General features: G+C 52.0%; 1 protein-coding gene across 1 annotated transcript; it reads right to left on the bottom strand.

Annotated features, from left to right (window-relative positions):
* Positions 1 to 483: 483 nt before the first annotated feature.
* On the bottom strand, positions 484 to 21,495 carry ELMOD3 (ELMO domain containing 3). The gene is made up of 12 exons (XM_056116742.1): positions 21,400 to 21,495; positions 19,630 to 19,903; positions 13,240 to 13,314; positions 12,290 to 12,359; positions 9,158 to 9,226; positions 8,333 to 8,424; positions 7,290 to 7,413; positions 6,932 to 7,054; positions 3,186 to 3,316; positions 1,543 to 1,619; positions 1,235 to 1,362; positions 484 to 708 (listed from the first exon to the last, which is right to left on the bottom strand). Exons 2-12 carry the CDS (start codon positions 19,681 to 19,683, stop codon positions 509 to 511), a joined length of 1,143 nt encoding a protein of 380 aa, XP_055972717.1. The 5' UTR covers positions 19,684 to 19,903; positions 21,400 to 21,495; the 3' UTR covers positions 484 to 508.
* Positions 21,496 to 22,321: the final 826 nt, after the last annotated feature.

Genomic DNA, 22,321 nt, shown 5'->3' with positions numbered 1-22,321 from the left:
GCCTGCCGGAGGGAAAGGCACCACACCCTCGGCCCCGGAACCACACTTTTATTTAGAACTGTTGAGGGTGGCCGGATAGGCAGCCAGGGGGACACCTAGCCAAGCACCCGATTCTGTATCATATAAACAGTGAGGAAGCTTGAGAGGGAGTGGTGAGGGCTGAGGCTGCCCCCCTCCTCCCCCCGCGCTGCCTCCTGCTGCCACTGAGGCTTTCTCCCTTCCAACAACGTGGTCCTGGCCCAGAGTCTGCAAAGCCTGCAAGGTGGAGTGCAGAGCCTCAGCCCGGAGATGCCTCAGGGTAGGGTGGTGTGGCGCCTCCAGGGGGCGCTCTCCAACCTCGTGTTCTCAGTCCCAACTGTGAATAGCTGCGAAGACCCTGACATCAGGGCAGTCGGGATGGACCAGGTCGCGGCCTGAAAGCCTCAGCATCCCAGGCCAGGCCCAGGAGTGTTCCACAGCCCTCTCTGTGGCGGGGCCAGTCAGAGGCGTGGTGGTCTCAGTTCAGGGTTCAGATCAGCCTGCCGTCGGTGGGGTGCGAGGGCAGCTCGCACACCCCAGTGAAGGTGAGATCTCGGGAGTGGGAGGCTGGCGGCCCGCGGCACTTCTGTGCGCCTAGCAGGGAGGCCTGGCCCTGGGACACTCGGGCCAAGTACAGCTCCAGCATCTTCAGCAGACGCCTGGGGCTCTTCTTGGCCAACACTTCCAAGTCTGGAACAGAAATGGGAGGAAGGGGGCTGAGGCAGTCAGGCACTTCGGGCCAGCCCCAAGGATGCCCAGACCCTGGGGGTGGGGGGTGGGGTCTATTTTTTTTCCTTTTCTTTTTGGGTCACAGCAGGTGATCCACAGGGGGTTCCTCCTGGCTCATGCACTCAGGAATTATTCCTGGCAGTGCTCGGGGGGACCATATGGGATGCTGGGAATCGAACCCGGGTCGGTTGTGTGCAAGGCAAACACCCTACCCATTGTGCTATCACTCCAGTCCCAAGGGAGGAGTCTTAAAGATGGGAGATGCGTGCCCCAGAGGGCGATAGAGGAACTGGAGGCCACGACCTCCCCTTGTCCACCACAGTCCCACTGAGTGGCCAGGCCAGTTGGAGGCCCCGCCTCTGGTTTAGAAACAAGGCCAGCGAGGGAAGGAGGTGGGAGGAAAAAGTGGAGGCTCCGGGGTGCTTCAGTGGCCCTGAACCTGGGGACCCCAAGAGGCCAGACCCAGGCCCGCCCAGGACGCGCACACCTTTGAGGACGAAGCCCGAGTCGGAGATGGTCTTCTGCTCTGTCCTCCAGACGTGTGCCAGGCGCAAGAAGGTGGCGGCGTAGAAGCTGTTCACCACGGGGATGACCTTCTGCTGCCGGTTACACTCCCTGCAGGGGTGGGAGGTCCCCTTGTGACAGCCTGAGCGACGTGCCGGCACCCCTCCCCTGGGAGCCGGGACCTTCTGGTGTCGGGGTGATGGAGGAGATGATGGTGGAGAGGAGGCGGCAGGGACTCAAGGGGGCCGAGGAATGGGGCCAGGCCGGGCCGGGCATAGGAACAACACGTACCTGGACAGACACTCCTCTCGCAAGGCCTGGACTGCGATGCGGGTGATGTTCACCGACATCAGGCAGAAGGGGAATTGCTGGAAGGGAGGGGCGCCAGGTTAGGGGGAGCCCTGTGCTCTCCTGCTCCCCCTCACCTTCCACCCAGTGTTCCCCGGGCCCAGGCTACTGGCACTTTGCTGTCATTGGCACTAGCCTCTCCCTCCCATCACATAGGTGAGGCAGTTGACCGCAGCCACCTGAAGTCACTTTCAAGGTTTCCAAGTTACAAAATCCTGTGTGGCACACTCATTCCCAACTGTCCAGCGGCCAGTTGTCCAGTCCCTGCAGTGACCTGAGCTGGGGGCTCTCTAGGGTCTTCACCAAAGCCCTGCGTGAGCGCCACCCTCGGCCCTGGGATCTGGATGAACACCCAGGAGCCAGGCGAGGATTTGGGGGCCACACTTGGCATGCCTGGGGCCAGGGACTGAAGCTGGGGTCCCTGCAGGGGAAGCCTGTGCTCCAAGCCTTGCCTCTTTCCCCAGGGCTCGCCCATGCTCCTTCAGTCAGTGCCAGCTGGCTTCCTTCCATCCCTCTATGCCAGACACACGCCTTTCTCGGGACCTTTGCTCTAGCTGCCTTGAGCTGCCAATGCTTTTTTTTTTTGCTTTTTGGGTCACATCCAGCGATGCACAGGGGTTACTCCTGGCTCTGCACTCAGAAATTACTCCTGGCGGTGCTGGGGGACCATATGAGATGCTGGGAAACAAACCCTGCGTGCAAGGCAAACGCCCTCCCCGCTGTGCTATCACTCCAGCCCCGAGCTGCCAATGCTTTTGCCCCAGATGTCCACTAGGCTAACACCCTCACCCCCTTCCAGGCTTGGTCTAGAGACTTCTCGCCCCCAAGAGCCACCCTGGTTGGGCTAGACCATAGCATCACCCACTGCATGTTCCCTGGACCTCACGCTCCTTGTTCTTTCCCTCTGCACATACCCCTCTCACATACTCTCATTTATTTGTGCTTATTGACTGTCTCTCTGCCCTGGGACAAGAATCCTGATCAGTTTTGCTCACTAATGTACCCTGGGCGCTGACACAAGGACACCAAAGAAATCTGTGAGGTGACAATGAACGGATCCCAGGTCCCCTGAACCTGGACGAGACAAATGGCAGGAAACGGGCCACATCTGTTCCCTAATGGAGGCCACAGCCAATCCCCACAGCCAGCTGTACAGCCTGGACGGAGACTGAGGGCTACAGAGGACACTGCTGGCCCCAGAGCCCTCAGGGGCAAGTCTCGGGGCACGCACTCAGCTCTCCTCCTCCTGGCCCAGAGGAAGGGGTTTCTGGTAGACCTCTTCAGGAGGGAAGGCAGCTGAAATGCTGACGGCCTATGGGCTGTGCGAGAGCGTGTGCACACAGACCCGTCCAACTGCCCCGTCCGGCTGGGCTTGCTCATGTCCTGCTGCATGGAGGAGGCAAGCAGGGCTCTGAGGATGCTCGAGCAACACTGGGCAGGTCGTGGGGGGGCGACTCCCAGTGACCACAGCTGACCTGCAGGGCCCTAGCACTGGAGCTACCCAGGAAGCCCTGCGGTGCTCAGGTGTGCCTCATGCTCCGCTCCCGCCCCTCAGCCCTCTCTGCTGGTCTCCCACCGAAACCCACCTGGATGTGGTGATGAGACAGGCGGAAAATCTCCTGGGCCATCAGCAGGGTCTTGGAGTCCATCACCAGGTAGAGCAGATGCAGGAGTGCCAGGAAGCCTGCGCCTCGCAGGTCTGTGCCCGGATTTGCTCCTGGAACAGGAACCGTGGGGATACTCAGGTGGGGTGGCCATGGGGTGTGAAGGCCCTGCTGTCTAGGGTCCTAAGAGCCCGCTCGGAACTTCCCCAAGGCCTGGCTCGCCAGAGCTCCCAGAATCTAGTTACGACACGGGGGTCGAAACTGCCTGGCTGTTACAAGTCACCCTGTAGTTCCACCCCCTTCCCGCACCCAAACGAGAAAAAAAGCCCCACAAAAATCAAAGTTCTGAAAGGAAAGAAAAACACTCCTTATTGCTGAGGGGAGAAAATTCTAATGACAGCAGATTTCTCATCAAAAATCATGACAGCCAAAAGGAAGTAGCACATTTTTCAAGCACTGAAAAGAAAGAATTGTCAACTTGGACGGAAGTACTATATCCTAAGACATTTTATGACCAGCAGACCTCGTTTAAGAGCCGGGAATGGGCGACCTCTCCCCATCCTCCTGCTTCTGGCGCCATATAAGCTCATCAACCACCATGATCCAGAGACTCACAAATGAATTTTGCAAAATATCAACAAGCTGCAGAGAGGCCTCTGGAGCCCATCAAGTTAAAAATTTAACTCCAGCTCTATCACCCTATTAAAAATTTTAGAATTCCTGGAGCAACATCTCAGACTCTACACCACTACCAAGAGTAGCAAACCACAATGGATGGGATATAAAGTAGAAGGCAAACATTCTTGATTAAAAAAAAAAAAGTACACAAGGCTCAACCTGTAACAACATGTCAGTAATCTTTTATACAAGGGCTAATGGATCCAGGGTGAGATACAACAATCTTCACACGCTTTCTCCTAAGGAAACTTTTTTGGACCATTTTTAGTGAATTATTCATAACTAGCAATACAAAATAAATTACTTAGGGCTGCTACTGGGGCAGGCTTGGGTGGTGGTTGGTATAATTCAAAATAATGATGGTGGGAAGATGTAATGGTGGTGGGATTGGTGTTGGAAAACTGACTGTAATAAATTATTGTGAACAACTTTATAAAAATTTAAAAATTAATAAGAAAAGAGGGGCCAGAGCGACAGCACAGCGGGTATGGCATTTGCCTTGCACACGGCCGACCTGGGTTCGATCCCCGGCATCCCATATGGCCCCCCAAGCACTTCCAGGAGTAATTCCTGAGTGCAGAGCCAGGAGTGACCCCTGAGCATCGCTGGGTGTGACCCAAAAAGGCAAAAAATAATAATAATCACTGTCACTGTCCTCCCGTTGTTCAACGATTTGCTCGAGGGGGCCCATTAACATCTCCATTGTGACACTTGTTACTGTGTTTGGCATATCGAGTACATCACGGGTAGCTTGCCAGGCTTTGCCACATGGACGAAATACTCTCGGTAGCTTGCAAATAAAATTTTAAAAAAAAAGAAAAGAGCTGGGCCAGAGTGATAGGACAGTAGGTAGTGTTATCTGGCAGGTGGCCAATCCAGGTTCAATCCTCAGCACTGTATCTGGTCCCTTGAGCACTTGCCAGGAGTGTTCCTGCAAAAGCTAGGAGGAAGATCTGAGCACTGCTGGGATGGCCCAACAGCAAGAAACAAACAAGAAAAAAAAAAAAGAAAATGGCTAAAGGAATTTCTTAAAATAGAAAGGGAATGATCAAGAAGGAATCTTGTGATATCAGAAAGAAAAGAAAGAGTGCATGCCTGGGTGCAGAGCACAGACTTAGACTGCTGGGTGCTTTTGTTAGGAGCGGGGATCAGCCGAAGGGACACAGGGACCCGAGCTGTGTCCACCGAGGCCCTCCTCAATTTTAAAATTGTTTGGTGGTTGAAATAAAAATCAGGACGTTGATGATTTCTCATTGTATACAGAAGAAATATTCAAAACAGATATCAGAAACGGGGAGGCTAAAGGAATTTAAACAGATCAATATCAATGGATCACGAGGTAACTGTGGACGCAGTGTTTACTTTTGAAAGTATTAGTATTTTCTATTCCATATAAATACAATTTCACGAAGTGCCTGCAGCAGCTCCTCTGTCTTCACTATTCAGAATTTGTAACTGTAAGCACTGTAAGCACTGTCCTCCCGTTGTTCATCAATATTTGCTCAAGCGGGCCCAGTAACGTCTCCATCATGAGACTTGTTGTTACTGTGTTTGGCATACTGAATACGTCATGGGTAGCTCATAACTAAGATATTTAAAGAAACAAATTTTAAATGCAATTAAAGGGGGAAATAAAAATCAACCCAATTTCATATGATTTTTCTTTAATGAAGCAAAATATGTTTATTTGAAACATTTAGAGAAAATGCAAGAGAGAGAGAGAGAGAAAGAGAGAGAGAGAGAGAGAGAGAGAGAGAGAGAGAGAGAGAGAGAACACCAGTACAAGAATAGGACTTGTGCCTTGCATGCAGCTGACCCAGGTTCCATTCCCAGTACAGAGCCAGGAGTAATCCCTGAGCACTGATGGACATGGCCCCAAAGAACAACAATGACAAACACAAAAATAAGTAAATAAAAGAGAGAAAAATGCATGCTACGTGTTTAAGAAAGAACATGGGCTTCTCCAGAAGGGAAAAAAGAAGCCAACCTCAGATGGTTTTGAAGAAGGAGTAGTATAGTATAAACATTGGTAAAGTCATTATTTTCCCTCAAAAAATAATATAAAACAGAGCTGGGGTGTGGCTCAGTGGTAGAGTACCTACTTTGCATGCTACTCTACCTCAGTGGTGAGGCCCTGGGTATGATGCCTGGCCTGGCAACAAAAAAAAGATATATGTATATTTTGAGCCAGAGCAATAGTACAGTGGGTGGGGCCCCAAAACAAACATATATATATATATATATATATATATACAAACAAACACTGTCCTCCCATTGTTCATTGATTTGCTCTAGCAGGCCCAGTAATGTCTCCATTTTGAGACTTGTTGTTACTGTGTTTGGCATATTGGATATACATATAAAATATATATTATATATATAATATATATGTATATATATTTTTGTAACCTGCCCACACGGCAGAGTCTGGCAAACTCCCCGTGGCGTACCCAATATGCCAAATACCAGTAACAATGATGGGTCTCATTCTCCTAACTCTGAAAGAGCCTTGAATATGGCACTTTTAAAAAAATCTCAGGGCTAGGACAAAGGACACGTTACTGGGGCCTGCTCGAGACAATCGACAAATAACAGGATGGTCGTGATATATATTTTTTGCTTTTTGGGTCACACCTGGCGATGCACAGGGGCTACTCCTGGCTTATGCACTCAGGAATTACTCCTGGCAGTGCTCAGGGGACCATATTGGATGCTGGAAATTGAACCTGGGTCAGCTGCATGCAAGACAAACGTCCTACCCACTGTGCTATCACTCCAGCCCCTCGGGACATCTTACTATTTTATAGTATTTCCTGCCAAGTCCCATGTGAAATTTTTCTCTCCGTCCACATGAGCCGCATTCTCCATTTCTCACAGGATCCATATGTTTCTCATACGGACCTTAGGAAGCCTCTGTGTCGGACACTTCGTCCTCCACAGTCACTTCCCCATCTTGGAGCACGGGGATGGCAGGAAGTGGACTATTTGGGCCCTCCCTCTGGTCCCCAATCACGGGTCCCGGTAAAGAAGACAGAACTGCCCCTTCTTACCCTGAAAGCCAAGGTCCTGCCAGTGGTCTCCGAGAAGGGCGCAGTCGCACTTGGAGCCAGTCAGCTTCCTGTAGATGGTCTGCAGGACGCGGCCGTGCATGGGGTCTTGGCTATCCAGGCCACCTGCCCCCAAACACACCTGTTTCCTCCACTGGCTCCGCCAGGGGGAGAACCCCCTGCCTGGCCGCCTTGCTCTCTGGGGCTAGCCAGGATAAACCATGCTCGGGCACCTCGCTCGCACCCACTGTTCCTCTCTTGGTTCTCGCTCCCCACATGCCTGACACGGGAACAGGCAGGACTCCCGCCTGGCCTCGCCAACAGGGGAATGGGCTGACCGCATGCCTGGCCTGCCACTCACACTGGGCGATGGTCAGCACCAAGTCCCTTTCTTCGTGGAGGCCCTGGTGGAGCTTTGGAGGCCCAAAGAGGCGGTGCCGGAGGGCGGCGAGCCCGGTCCTCCGGACAGTGGGCTGAATCCTTTCCTGTGGAGAAAGGCGCAGGAACAGGTTACTCTCCTCTTTAACGACTTAGCCCCAGGGAGCGTCAGTCAAGGGCCCAGTCAGGCAGAGAGAAGTAACTTCCCCAACTCACGGGACCCCTGCAGCTGCTGTGAACCATGGCTGGGTCTCTGCAGAAGGGCTCTTTGACCCCAAGTTCCTTTTTTGGGGGGAAGCAAGGAGTGGTTCAGCCAAACCCAGTGTTGCTCAGGGTTTACCTCTGTTTCTGCACTCAGAAATTACTCCTAGAAGGGCTGGAGCGATAGCACAGTGGGTAGGGCATTTGCCTTGCACGTGGCCAACCTAGGTTCGATTCCCAGCATCCCATATGGTCCCCTGAGCACTGCCAGGAATGATTCCTGAGCGCATAAGCCAAGAGTAACCCCTGAGCATCGCCGGTGTGACCAGAAAGCAAAAAAAAAAAAAAAAAAAGAAATTACTACTAGAGGTGCTGGGCGACCGTCTGGGATGCTGGACATCTGGGGATCAAACCCCAGTCAGCCACATGCAAGGCAAGTGCCCTACCTGTGCTATGGACAGGCCCGGTGCCAGGCTCTCCGGAGACAGAGATGTCCCCTGGCATAGCCTTGTCAGTTAGTTGTCCGGATCCAGCCCTTTGGATTTGTTATTGTTGTTGGGCTACACCCAGGAGTGCTCAGGGCTGACACCTGGGCTCTGAGCTATGGAATATTCCTGGCAGGGCTCAGGGAACCATATGGGATGCTGGGGCTGGAACCCAGGCTGGCTGTGTACAAGGCCAATGCCCTGCCTGCTGGGCTATTGCTTTGGTCCCGGATTTCTCAGGACAGACAGCGCTCCAACAGAAGCTACTGCCTGCTTGCCCCGGCCCTCGTGCTGGTGGCACAGAGGCCTACGTCCTCTCAGCCCCGCCCCAGCTTCCTACCTTGAAGGAGGAGAGGTCTATGGTCTGGAAGTGCTGCAGGGCCTCACTGAAGGAGACCAGCTGCCCGGGCTGCTCTGCGCGGGTCAGGTTCCCTGCAGCAGAGAAGATGTTTCAGGTCTGATGTGGCAGCCGCTCCGGAAGCAGGGTTTTAGGCAGGTTGCTGGCTGCCACCTCGTGCCAAGCACTGGCATCCAGTTCTGCACACCAGACACCTACTCTACACCCTACCCTCTCTCCAGGGGCTGCCACCTAGCGGTGGGTGGAGACCCCCTTTGAGCAGGCTGAGAGGTTGGCCAGGCAGCCCCTGCAGTGAGGTGGCGGCTCTGGCCTGCAGGGGACCCCCGGAATCCTGCTGCCCACAGGACAGAAGCACACCAAGGCCGTGTCATCTGGACCTTTCCTGATTTCTACCTGGCCTTTCCCTGTCCCTAATCCCTGCTCTGTCCTTCATTGGAGGCCCCAGGGAACTGACATAACGGCTAACAATGTTAAGTGGTGGCTCACAGTCCCTGATGCCACTCTCAGGCACTCAGGGGGGGCTCAGTTCTGACCACCCAGCCATCAAAGAGGGTCATCTCGGGGCACTCATCTCGGGGCACTCCCTCACACACTGAACGGGCAGCATCACCCTAACCCCTTTTTCTCCCCAGCCCGCGGAAGCCGTCAGTTCCAGGCCTTCCCTCCCCAACTCCGGCCACCTTCCCATGCACTCCCATTTCTCCATGTGACCGTCCTTGGGTTGGCAGATGACACAGAGCTGATGTGAGGAGACTCGGGAGCTCTGTCTCCCGGCCCCCGCACCTCAGCGTGAACTACCCTGCTTACCTGGCTCTGGCAAGATGCTGTCCACGGCCTCCCATTCTTCCTGGGCCCTGAGCACCTCTGTACTCAAAACTGCAACAGAGACCAAAGGAGAGACCTTCTGAAAGAACGTGGGCGACAGGCCCTGGAGCAGCCTCATTGCCCGCCGTGGGCCATGCCACCCTCCTCACAGCTGTCAAAGAGACCTTTCCAGAGACAGATCTGATATCACTGATCAAGGCCCTCCAGGATTCTCCCAAGACAAAAGACTTCGGAGGAAGAGAAAGACAGCTACCGGGTGATCTCACTCTCTTGTGGAGCAGACAGTGGCCAGTGGAAAATAGAACGGGGTGTGCTAAGTGGGGGGCCCGGGGAGGGGAGATGAAAGGGGGCCTGGGGACAGTGGTGGAGGGATAATGACATGACAGTGGCACCCAGGGTGCGGTAGCCTTGCCCAGAACATTCATATTGACCTGAAAACCATTCTTATCAATACTACTGTAAATCACGATGCCCTCAAGAATGAAGGAAAACCAGCCCAGGGTCCAGAGAGACAGACCAGTGGGCAGCACACTTGCCTTCCAATGCAGCCGACTGGGGTTCGATCCCCAGCATCCCATATAGTCCCCCTGAGCCCTACCAGGAGTGATTCCTGAGCACAGAGCCAGCAGTAAGCCCTGAGAGCAGCTAGGTGTGGTCCCAAGACAAACAAACACAAACAGGGATGAAGGAAGAGAAGGCTTCGGGGAAGCAGAAAGCACATCCGGAGCCACATGGTCGGGGCACGCTGCCTCTCCACTGCTCACCAGCTGTATTTCTTTTGGCAACTTACTGCACCATCTGCACTTGCTCACGGAAATGCAGGGAGGATGACGATTCTTCAGCTGCACAGAGTAGGTGGCCCAGAGGTCATAAGTCAGTACACATCGGCCAGCATTACTGACACAGTGTGGGATTTGGGGTAGCAGGTCGCTGGGCCCTAGGTCCTGAGACTCAGGACCTCGAGGAGAGTTGATGCTGCCAGGCCCAGCTCTAAGTGTGGCAGCAGACATGGGCGTTAGGGCTTCCAAGTTGGGTAGCTTCAAGGGACTAGAGCGTGCCTGACCTCGGGAGGTGAAGAATATACAACTCGCGTCCAGCAGGCTGGACCCCTGGGAGAAAGGACGGACAAAGCAGCTGAACCAAAAGAACAGAGTGACCTGGGGGCTGGGGTGCGGGGGAGGAATGTGAGCTGCGGGCTAGCAAGGAGCTGTCACCTTCACCCCTTCACCTACTTCTGCGCCACCAACTCAGGGCTACCAACAACGTGATCGAAATTATGAGCCAGGAGGTGAAAGCTCGCCAGCAAGTGAGCGGGAATCTGCTGACAGCAGGTCAGAAAACAGTCTAAAGGTCTCATCCGGTCATCGTAGTCTGGAGAGAAACGCGGGAACCCAATACGGGGCGACCTGGCTTTCTCTTCCTTTGGAACCAGGTAAACGCCTCCTACCTCTGAGGCTGGTCCTGACACAGACACCGCTTTCCCAGGAAGAACAGAAGGACAGGGAGGCAAACCCTAGTCTTCAGGGAGCTGATGCAGTTCCCCTTAGTTGGGGCCCTTTCTCCTTTCTCAACAGCCTCCTAGTTCAAGCTCTCTTCCATTAATTTATGTGGTACAGAACATTACTTAGCCTATTCAATTAAACTGGCTGAGGGCAAGCTGTGCAGTCTTCTAATACTACCGGGCACACAAAGGCCAGAAGCCTACAAATACAAAATATTTCGGCACTTCAGGCAAATTCTCTAATAAATGTTAGGTTTATCAAAGACAAACTTCTACAAAAAGAAACTTCATAGACCTCCAAATAATTTTCTCTACTGGAATATTAATTTTAACAATCCCCTATTTTCAGAGAATACATTTTCAGTTTGCAGGATTTAAAAAATACTACTACCGGGGCCAGAGAGATAGTACAGCAGATACAGAGCCTGCCTGGCAGGCAGCTGGCCTGGGTTTGATCCTTGGGACCCCATACAGTTCCCCTAAGCATGATGCAAGGAGTGATTCCTGAGTGAGAGTGAGAGCTAGGAGTAATCACCAAGGGGTTAGAGCGATAACACAGTGGGCAGGACATTTGCCTTGCAAGCAGCCGACCCAGGTTCGATTCCCAGCATCCCATATGGTCCCCCGAGCACCGACAGGAGTAATTCCTGTGTGCATGAGCCAGGAGTAACCCCTGTGCATTGCCGGGTGTGACCCAAAAAGAAAAAAATAATAATAATAGGAGTGATCCCTGAGGCACTGCCAGGTGTGCACTTCCCCCAAATAATAAATCAATGATCACTCATCCTGTCTGTGTGCTAAGCACTTTACTTTACATTTTAGCCCTCCTAAAATTGTACAATTCCCTCACACAGGCTCAGATCCTGTGCCTGTTTTGCAGATGAGACAGTGAGGGTCAGCAGGTTGAGAAAGTTACTCAAACTCATGCAGCTGGTGGGTGAGAACTGGGAACTGAATCTGAGAACCAGACAGCAGAAGCCAAAGGCTTCTGAAGTGGTGGGTGTGTGGAAAGCCAGAAAGTAGAACGGGTGTCGTAAAAGATGTAGGAAAGAACTGTGTCAAGGTAAAATGGGATAGGTTTCTTTTTTCTTTCCCAAAGCCTTTTCATATTCAGCCTCTTTTCATCATTTGATGATCCTATCCTGGGATCATAGCCTTGGAGAATGAAGGTGGTGTTAGTATTTCCCCTGGAGACAGAAATACTATATGATTTACCCAAAGCACACAGTATGCCACAGGAAGACTCCGGGGAGGAATTAGAACTCAGGTGTTCTGATACCTAATCCAGTCTTGATTCTGATTCTCCTAGAAGAATAAAAAATGTGGGAGCAGAGTGCAGTGAGTAAGGTGCTTGCATTGCACGTGGCCACGCTGGGTTGATCCCTGACATCCCACACAGTCTCCTGAACCCCACTAGGAGTGACCCATAGGTGCAGAGCCTGGAGTAAGCCCTAAGCACCATTGGGTGTAACATCACCCCCCAAAAAGAAAAAATCTGTAAAACTCTGTAGGACAAGTAAATGGTGTGAGAAATTCAAAGGATGGAACGCAGATCCATAGAGAGCTCTTAGGCTGGGCCCACCCAGGCCCCCAGGGCCCCGAGGGAGCCTTACCACTAGGCTCCCATCCGTTAGCGTCTGTCTTCAGTGCCTGGAGGATGCTGTGGTTCTGCAACTGGGAAATCTGTAAGGGCAGCAACCTTTAATGTGAGGATGAGACGCCCTCCCCATCCACAGAGACATGACCTCATCCCACTCAAAGTATCATGGGAACTTTCTGGGAAGACCAGAAAGACCTAATCCTCCCCATGGCTATAAATAATGACCGGAGAAATGGTGCAGGGGTTGAGACACTTGCCTGGCAAGTGGCTGACACCAGTTCAATTCTTGCCAACACAAATGGTCCCCTGAGCATTACGAGGGGTCCCGTCTAAGCACAGAGCCGGGAAGAGGCCCTGAGCACTGCTGGGTGTGGCTCAAACCCCTTCCCTAGCCCCAATAAATAAAAACATCTTAAAGAACAACTCCAATTATGATGGTGAACTGGGGGTGATGTGGGGACTAGCGTGTACCGGTTAGTAAAAAAACAAAAATTCACAAGGTTCAGGTGCACGCCTTTGCTATCCCCCATACTGTGTGGCGAGTTACCTAATTAGACAGAGACGGTTTTGCATGCTGGTGCCCCAGCCCCCAACCTGCTGCTGAGGACAGGGTGCCTGGGACTAGCTCTACACAGCAGTTACAGTCACGGTCACGGTCACGGTCCTCCCGTTGTTCATCGATTTGCTCGAGCAGGCCCAGTAACGCCTCCATTTTGAGACTTGTTGTTACTGTGTTTGGCATATTGAATATGTCATGGGTAGCTTGCCAGGCTTTGCCGTGCGGGCGAGATACTCTTGGTAGCTTGCCGGGCTCTCCGAGAGGGGTGGAGGGATCGAATTGGGCTCAACTGGGCTGGCTGCACGCAAAGCAAACGCACTACCGCTGTGCTATTGCTCCAGCCCAGCAGTCACAGAGAGACATGTATTGGCAGGTGAAATGGGAAGATAGGGGCTAATACGTACAGGTATCCCTTGGAAAGCCAGAAAGGGTTTGCTGTCCTTGTCATGTGATGAGTACACGGAAGATAACTTTTCGGCCTGGAAGACAAAAAAGAATCAACTTCCCTGGTATTCCTTGGTCCCCCAAAGATGGCACCTTAAACGTTCTACCTTTCCTAGTTCACTTTATCAAAAAAAAAAAAAAAAAAAACTAAACCCTGAAGAGTCAACTTCAAGGAACATTTCCAGGGGAAACTTACAAACTTACATCTGATCTCCACTGCACTGTCCTCCCGTTGTTTATTGATTTGCTCAAGCAGACCCAGTAACATCTCCATTGTGAGACTTGCTGTTACTGTGTTCGGCATTTTGAGTATGTCACAGGTAGCTTGCCAGGCTTTGCCGTGCGGGCGAGATACTCTCAGTAGCTTGCTGGGCTCTCCGAGAGGCACAAAGGAATCAAACCTGGGTCGACCGGGTCGGCCTCATGCAAGGCAAACGACCTACCCACCGTGCTATTGCTCCAGCCCACATCTGATCTAGACTTAAGATGACACTGGGCTGTAGCCATAGTATGGCACAGTATAGGGCTCTTGCCTTGCACATGGCTGACTTGGGCTCCATACCCAGCGTCCCATTGGTCTCCTGAGCTTGTGAGGAGGGACCCCTGAGCCCAGAGCCAGGAGTAGACTCTGAGCACCCCCGGGTGTAGCCCCCTTCAAAAAAGAGATAGACAGAGAGAAAGACAACAAAACTCCATGTTATCTCCAAAGTCCAGTTCAGTTCTCCTGTCTCCAGAGTTCTGTGAGTGAAGGTCGGGGAAGCTGTGTCCTCACTCTTACCTTCCTGCCCCAGCAAACCTTTCCCCTAAGAGGGCAAAAGGCAAATGTCCAGTGGCTCTTTGCAAGTCCTGTCAACAGTATCCTGGCCGGAGGGAGGCACGGCTTGGTGGTGGGCTACGCGCCTGACACCGGCCTCTCTCCGGTGTACCTGGGTGGCAGCAGAGGGTGGTCTCTGTACAGCGAGACCCCACAGACATCAGAGCCACGTGCATGAGGACCCCCGTCAGCCCAACAACAGAGGAAAGGAGAAAGGCCTGACTGCAGACAGCTGGCACCAACAGATCCCAAAGGGATGAAAAATGCTCCACTTACACAAAGTAAGGGAAAGGGCAAACCAAGCAACTCTGAAATAACACTTTCCACTTTTGATATAGGAGATCATAGTTCAAAGACTGGGGCTGGAGCCATAGTACGGTGGGTAATGTGCTTGCTTTGCCTGTGGCAGACCTAGATTTGATCCCCAGCACCCCAAATGATCACTTGAGTCCTGCCAGGAGTGATCCCTGAGCACAGAGCCAGGAGTAATCCCTCACCATCACCAGGTGTGGCCCCCCCAAATAAAACAAGAAACAAACAAACAGCAACCAAAAATACCCAAAGCAAAAAATGAAAGGATAGAGAGATTGTACAGCAGGTAGGCCTCTTGCCTTGTGTGTGGCCAACCTGGGTTCGATCCCCAGTATCCAATATAGTTCCCTAAGCACCACCAGGAGTAGGAGTAACTCCTGAGTGCGGAGTCAGGAGTGACCCGTGAACACTGCTGGTGTGACCCCCCAAAATAAATAAATACATAAATAAAACAACAGAAAAAGAACAGAATATATGCATTATTTGATCCTTTTTAATTTAAAATTTTGTTTCACTTAAGCACCGTGCAAAGCATTTAACAACATATGTGCTTGCTGGGGGCAGGAAATGGTTGAGTGGTTTTTGAAACACCCACGCCTGAGCCCAATTCTGGAGGCACGGCATGCACTGAGGTGAGCCTGGTCAGCCCCCAGTCTGGAGATCCCCATTCCGGAGAAAGCAAACAAACAAACAAGCAGACACGCTCACTGCTGCAGACACTTTTCCCGGAACCGTTTCCACGAAAGTGATAGTGGGTACCACACCAGGAGAGCACTCACCTTGTACATGTGAGGCCCTGGGTTGGTTCCTAGCACAGAAAAAAAAATCCTACTAGGGGTTGGAGTGATAGCATAGCAGGTAGGGTGTTTGCCTTGCATGCGGCCGACCCAGGTTCGATTCCCCGCATCCCATATGGTCCCCTGAGCACCGTTAGGAGTAATTCCTGAGTGCAGAGCCAGGAGTAACCCCTGTGCATCGCCAGGTGTGACCCAAAAAGAAAAAAAAAAAAGGAAATTCTACTAATGACATAGCTGAAAGTCCACTTCCAGTCAAAAGAAAAGGGTGGGGGTGGAATTTTCACTGGACAGCCGCTGAACTTTCACTGTGGTAGTGGTAGAGCCACAGATCAAACCCAGAGCCTCTCATAAGTGAAGCTTGAGTTCTACTGCTCAGTCAGGACCCTGGTCCCTGGACTTTAATATTTTTAAATCAGGAGAAACCATACAGTCACTTCTTCTTATTGTCTGTGTTGCTGTTTTTTTCTAAAGGCAATGAGACGCAAATATTTAATGTTTATGGTATCAAAGAAGTATCAAGTTGGGCAACATTTTACAAGATTCCAGAAGAGATAATTCCACTCTGAAGTAAGGGTTTTATTTATTTATTTGTTTTCTTTTGGGGGGGGTGGGGGGTTCACACCTGGCGATGCACAGGGGTTACTCCTGGCTCTGCACTCAGGAATTATTCTATGCGGTGCCCGGGGGGTCATATGGGATGCTGGGAATCGAACCCGGGTCGGCCGTGTGCAAGGCAAACACCCTACCCTCTGTGCTATCGCTCTAGCCCCAGTGTGTTGTTTGTTTTTATGGTGCCTCAGATTGAACCAGGGCCTCTCACAGCAAAGCACGTGCTGTACTGCCGAGCTACGTCTCCAGGCAACTTCTTTAAAATAAGTAAGGGCCAGAGAGATAGCCCAAGTGGTAGACCCTGCGCCTAACATGCATGAGGACCTGAGGTCAATCCCTGGCTCTGCCTAAAAGAAAGGGAGGAGGCAAGGATGGGAGGGAGGGAGGAAAAGAGGAACAAAAAGAGGGAGGGAAGGAGGAAAGAAGTTAAAGAAAAAAATAACTAAAAGACAGGCCACCGTATCAAAATGGGGGAAAGAGATGAACAGAAACTTACTCAAAGATGACATACAGATGGCCAAACGGTATATGAAAAAACGCATCACTTCTCATCAGGGAAATGCAAATCGAAACAACAATGAGAGGCAACAGCAATAGTAAAAGCATTTGCCTTGCAAGAAGCCAACCTGGGTTTTCAATCCCCAGCATCCTATATGGTCCCCCAAGACTTTTATAGAAGTGATCTCTGAGCACAGGGGGCTGGAGAGAAGGTACAGCAAGTGGGATGTTTGCCTTGCACACAGCTGATGCGGGTTCAACCCTTGGCATCCCATGTGATCTCCTGAGCACAGCCAGGAGTGACACCTGAGCGCAGAGCCAGGAGTAGCCCCTGAGCACTGCCAGGTGTGACCCCCCAAACAAACAAAAACCCAACAATGAGGTGTCTTCTCTCACCAGTGAGACGGGCACACATCACAAAGAACAGAAAAACAGTGTTGGTGGGGAATGTGAGGAAAAAAGAGGGACCCTCAGTCACTGCAGATGGGAATGTCAACTGGTCCACTCTTTTGGAAAACAATATGGACATTCCTCAAAAAACTAGGAATTGAGCTGCCATATATATGGCCCAGCAATTCCTTTTCTTGGCATTTACTCCAAGGGCCCAAAACATCTATTCAGAAAAGACATTTGCACAGCCCTAGTCACGACAGCCAGAACCTGGCAACAATCCAAGTGTCCAAGAACAGATGACTGGATAAATAAACTATGGTACATAAACACAACGGGAGACTACTTGGCTGTGAGAAATGCTAAACTGGGGCTGGAGAGATAGTACAGTGAGTAGGGTGCTTGCCTTGCATGAGGCTGACATGGCATCTCATATGGTCCCCTGAGCCCCGCCAGGAGTAATACCTGAGTGCAGAGCCAGGAGTAACCCCTGAGCATCGCTGGCTGTGACCCCTAACATTCCCCCCAGCCAATGAGAAGTGCGTACAACTTATAGCTATGTGGATGGATCTGAAGAGTGTCACGTTGAGAAAAGTTAAAAGGAGAGGGAGAGACAGAACAATCTTGCTCTTATGAGGGCTATAAAGAAACAGTAAGGTAACAACATGCTCCAAGCAACAGAAACTGAGAACTGGTGTTCGAGGGGAGGTTGAGGGAGAGAGCAACCGCTGTGACAATGCTGGAGGGAGGTGTGGTGCTGGAATATGTCACAGAGGAAGCCCTGACCGTAACAAAGCTGTAAACCCCAGGTACAGAGAGCTAGTACAGGGATAGCACAGGGATTAAACTGCCTGACCCCACTCAACTAACAAGGACTCAATCCCTGGCACGACTTACGGCTCCCTGAGCACAGCTAGGGGGGATCCCTGAGCCAGGAATAATCCCTGTGCATCTCCGTGAGATGCACAACTCTCCCTGCAAAAAAGAAAAAAAAATTTTTTTTTCCTTTTTGGGTCACACCCAGCGATACACAGGGGTTCCTTCTGGCTGTGCACTCAGGAGTCACTCCTGGTGGTGCTCAGGGGAACACATGGGATGCTGGGAATCGAACCCGGGTCGGCCACGTGCAAGGCAAACGCCCTACCTGCTGTGCTCTCTCCAGCCCCCCAAAACCAAAAATTTAAAAGCCTAAACTAATGAAGGAACTGCTGCTTCTGCCAGGCCCTGGAACCCTTGCTATGCTATTCCCCCAGTCCCTCCTCCAGAAGAAGGCTGACTACCACTCTGTAAACTCGGCTCTGAGTGCTCGGTGCCTGGAATACAAGAATGGAGGCACAAACACGCCGCAGCCGAGCCCCCCGCAGTGAGCGAAGGACCCTGCGTGGGCTGCAGTTCTTTCTCCCCGCCTCCCTCCCTGGTTCCTGGTTCCATCGCAATTCGCCACCATCTTCCATCTCCTCCAGGAGACTCCTCTGCCCCCTACCTGGACCCTGACTCTCCGGCCCTGACACAGTTCCACAGTACAGGTCTGCCTGCAAATGCCTGTCGTCCCCCTCAGCCTCTGCGGCTCTGACTGAGGGACCTTCTCTGACACTTCTTTGCATTTCCTACACCATCAGCCTAGTACTCGGCACAAGAAGGGTTTCTGTAAATCAAGCCATCACGTTGTATGCCTTAAACCTTTAGCAATGAGAGTGCCAGAGAGACAGGACAGGGGTTAAGGTGCTTGTCTTGTGTGTGGCCAACTCCGGTTCAATCCCAGAAACTTTATATGATCCCCTGAGGGCCACCAGGTATGATAAAAGCCCTGAACACCACTGAGTGTGGTCCAAGAAGAAACAACGATAAGAACTTCTATCGACTTATGCCAGTTATTTCTCAATGACTGGAGTTGGGGAGATGCTGGGATTAACACCGGAGCACAGAGCCAGGAGTCACCCCTGAGTACCACTGGGTGTGGCCCCCAAAACAAAAACCAAACCAAAAAAAAAAAAGATAAAAGTGACCTCAGAGCCAGGAGGGATCACGGGGGTGAACACAGGAGGTGTTTCCATCAACGCCATGGACACCCCCAGCTTCAGCACAGATTCATATGGAAGCCCCAGCGCACACATGTGACACTGACTCTCAGTATGACCTCAAGCTCCTTCTGATTCAGCCCAAGAAGAACGAAATGAGGATGACACCAGAGAACTGCTTCCTGATAAAGAAGCCAGCTGAAGGAGTCATCTCTTGCTCCCTGTATCATTCCTTCCCTACATAAGGGTGACTGCCTGGCACCTAGCAATCACCTTGGTGCCTCTCAGCCACAGCAAGGCCGCTGCTCTGCTGTGGGTGATCTGAGGGCCTGGAGAGCCCCTGTCCTCGCACCTCAGTTCCGAGCAGAGCCAGGCTCCATGTCCTTCTGGCCTCCAGTTCTTTTTTTTTTTTTTTTGCCTTTTGCTCACACCCAGCGATGCTCAGGGGTTACTCCTGGCTCTGCACTCAGGAGTGCTGGGGGACCATATGAGATGCCGGGGATCAAATCCGGCTTGGCCATGTGAAAGGCAAATACCCTACTCACTGTGCTATCACTCCAGCCCCCTCCAGTTCATTCTGTTTGCTGGAAAAGGTTAGCTTCGTTTAGTCAAAAATAATCTGAATACTTGAAAAAGAAAAGAAACTACCAGGAAAGGTGACTGATCCAAAGGTGAACAGAAGCTTCTCCTTCTTCTAAAAGAGCACAGAGAACTACAACAGAAATTTTTGGCAAACATTCCCTTCGTTTTTGGGAATTGAACACAGGGCCTCATTCATGCTGAGCTACTTCCCGCCCCTCCCCTTTGAAAAACATTTCTACAGCCCCTCTCGCTGGATACATTTGGCCTTACTGCTACTAACAATATCTCCCAAACCGATACCTTCTTTCCCAAAGAGAAGTGCTTGCTTACCTGTCCATCTCTGAATTCTTTCTCATTATGGAAAGAGCAAGATTTTTCACTCATGACTCAGAATCATTTATTCAAGTAAGGTCTGTCCTGGGGTTCAGAAAGGCGTTGAATAACTATGGGGAGATCCAGAGGTCCTACTGCTCTACCTTTGCCTTCTTTCTTGGCTGTCAAGCAGACCAAGAGCAAGAAAACAGTCCCTGTGAGCCATCACCAGGGAGAAGGAGGTTTCTGTGAGGGTTGAAAGATAGTCCCTGAGGACTCGGAAGCCTCAGCCCTGTTGGAAAAAAAAAAAAAAAAGAACAAAATATTAAGGTTGTTTTCATGACTCAGTGTGCCTCTACTGAGAAAACCTGGCTGGAAAAACTGTCTACCATAGAGGCAGGCTGGGGCGGGGGGTGGGAGGGAGAAAAGGAAGGGGGGTCGGGAGGGAAACGGGACACTGGTGGTGGGAAATGTGCTCTGGTGAAGGGGTGTTGGAACATTGTATGACTAAAACCCAATCATGAACAACTTTGTAACTGTTGATCTCATGGTGATACGATTTTAAAAAGGGGGTCAGAGTGATAGAAAGGTGGGAGGGGCATTTGCCTTGCATGTGGCCAACCAGGGTTCGATCCCCTGAATCCCATATGGTCCCCCAAGCACTCTCAGGAGTAATTCCTGAGTGCAGAGCTAGGAGGAACCCCTGAGCATTGCCAGGTGTGACCCAAAAAGCAAAAAAAAAGAAAAAAGGGAGGGGCAGGGAATCATTAAGCTTGGGGTTGGAGCAATAGTACACAGGGTAGGGTGTTTGCTCTGCACACAGCTGAGCACCACCAGGCATGGCCCGCAAATCCCCCAAATAAAACAAAACAAACCCCAGAACTGGAGACTTCTAATACCAGATCTGGTTCTTTTTTTTTTTTTTCCTCTTTTTGGGTCACACCTGGCGATGCACAGGGGTTACTCCTGGCTCATGCACTCAGGAATTACTCTGGCTGTGCTCGGGAGACCATATGGGATGCTGGGAATCGAACCCGGTTCGGCTGCATGCAAGGCAAACACCCTACCTGCTGTGCTATCACTCCAGTCCCCCAATCTGGTTCTTAAAATGAAAAAACGTCACAGAGCTAGAGACATAGCAGAGTGGGCAGGGCACTTGCCTTGCACACAGTCCACCCAGGTCCGATCCCCAGCATCTCAAATGGCCCCCTGGAGCCTCACCTGAAGTAATTCCTGGGTGCAATAATTCCAGGAGTTACCCCTGAGCACCACTGGCTGTGGCCCCAAAAACAAAACACAATTATTGCTCCAGTTATCACCAATAATGAACAGATCAGTCGTGGACTGGCCAGGGGGCTAAGCAGTAGTGAATTAGTCAGTACGGCTAACTCTCTGGCTTTCACCAATGAGTCTAACTTGGGACTTGGACATGATGATTATGTGTTGCCGGAAAAATGCGGATTCTAAGTGGGCACACGGTTCATGCACATGGAGAGTCTCCCTTCACAGAGGTGACTTAATTACTATGGGGAGGCCTCTCTCCAGGGCCAACCTTCCATGCAAGGAACCTGCATTGCCCAAAAGCTGGCTGCTGGCAAAAAAGCACCTCCGCTACCCGGTGGGATGCACTGATCCCAGACGGAAGGAGCAGGGACCCCTCCTGGCCCATGAGGGCATTTGCTGGCTGCAATGCAGGGGAGACCAGGGCTTCTGGGAACTGTACTCAGGAGTTCCCCACAATCTGCCTCCCTTTCCCTGCCCGCATACAATCAACAAGCCCACACTCACCCACAGTGCAGTCTCAGCAGGCGGCAGGCAGGTGTGGCGGGAGCAATCCCAAGTCTGAAATGAGTTCAGCAGCGCCGATGCCCGCCTTCACACATCTGCCCCACACACTCTGGATGCAAAAGCTGGGGCTTCAACAGGTGCCATGATCTGCATGGGAGAAGGAAAGAGCAGCATGGGGGCCAGAGCAATAGCACAGTGGGGAGGATGCGCACTTTGCATGGGGTTCCATCCCCAGCACCCCAGGTGGTCCCCTGAGCCTCACCAGGAGTGCTCGCTGAGCACACTTGGATGTGGCCCAACCTACTAACACTAGCAACAGACAAACAAGCAACACCCCCCAGCTCTGAAGTCACCAAAAAGTTCCTTAGAACTGGGCCTGGAAAAGGTGACTGACTGTCTAGAAAATCACTTTGGCAGTGGTGCCGCATCCGCTTTAGGTCAGGAGCTACACAAAAGGCTGGTTTGCTGGAGCTTAAATTCTCAGGGGAAAGGCATTTAATGTAGAAGTTGGGGGTGGGGGAGACAGAGTGATAGCGCTGCTTGGATAAGGTCAGCCTTGCACCGGGCTGACCTGAGTTCGATCTCCCGCACTCCCTGTGTTCACCGCCTATGAGCACTGCCGGGAGAGATCCCTGAGCACAGAGCCAGGAGCCGCCCCAGACCCTTGCGTCACTCAGCCCGAGGCCTGGGGATGGCATCAGCCCCTCCCAGCCGGCCCTGCGCCCCCGACTAGTAGTCAGTTCGCTGGGACGCACAGCTGTCCCGAGCTCTGGGTCCTTCGCGGTGACCCAGCGGCCGGGAGCATCCAGGGTCGCTCAGAGCACGGGTGGGCCGGGATGTGGCGGAGGGGGGGCGGGGGGTGGAGGGGACCCGCTTGCCTGGGCCAGTCGCCCGTGGAGCGCCCCCGCAGCCGCGCCTCCCG

This window comes from Sorex fumeus, unplaced genomic scaffold, assembly GCF_029834395.1.
Source record: "Sorex fumeus unplaced genomic scaffold, SorFum_2.1 ptg000003l, whole genome shotgun sequence".
NCBI classification, from domain to species: Eukaryota; Metazoa; Chordata; class Mammalia; order Eulipotyphla; family Soricidae; genus Sorex; species Sorex fumeus.
Note: the sequence above shows the minus strand (reverse complement) of the source record. Positions and strands in the feature narration are given on the sequence as shown.

What these genes read in the sequence shown, in the direction of transcription:
- ELMOD3 (XM_056116742.1), bottom strand. Translation starts at nt 19,683, where the DNA reads ATGAGTGAAAAATCTTGCTCTTTCCATAATGAGAAAGAATTCAGAGAT. An exon ending in TGGCTTTCCAAGGGATACCT is followed by an intron (nt 12,360 to 13,239) that starts GTACGTATTAGC and finishes CTGCCCTTACAG; the next exon opens with ATTTCCCAGTTGCAGAACCA. An exon ending in TAGACCTCTCCTCCTTCAAG is followed by an intron (nt 7,414 to 8,332) that starts GTAGGAAGCTGG and finishes CTTTCTCCACAG; the next exon opens with GAAAGGATTCAGCCCACTGT.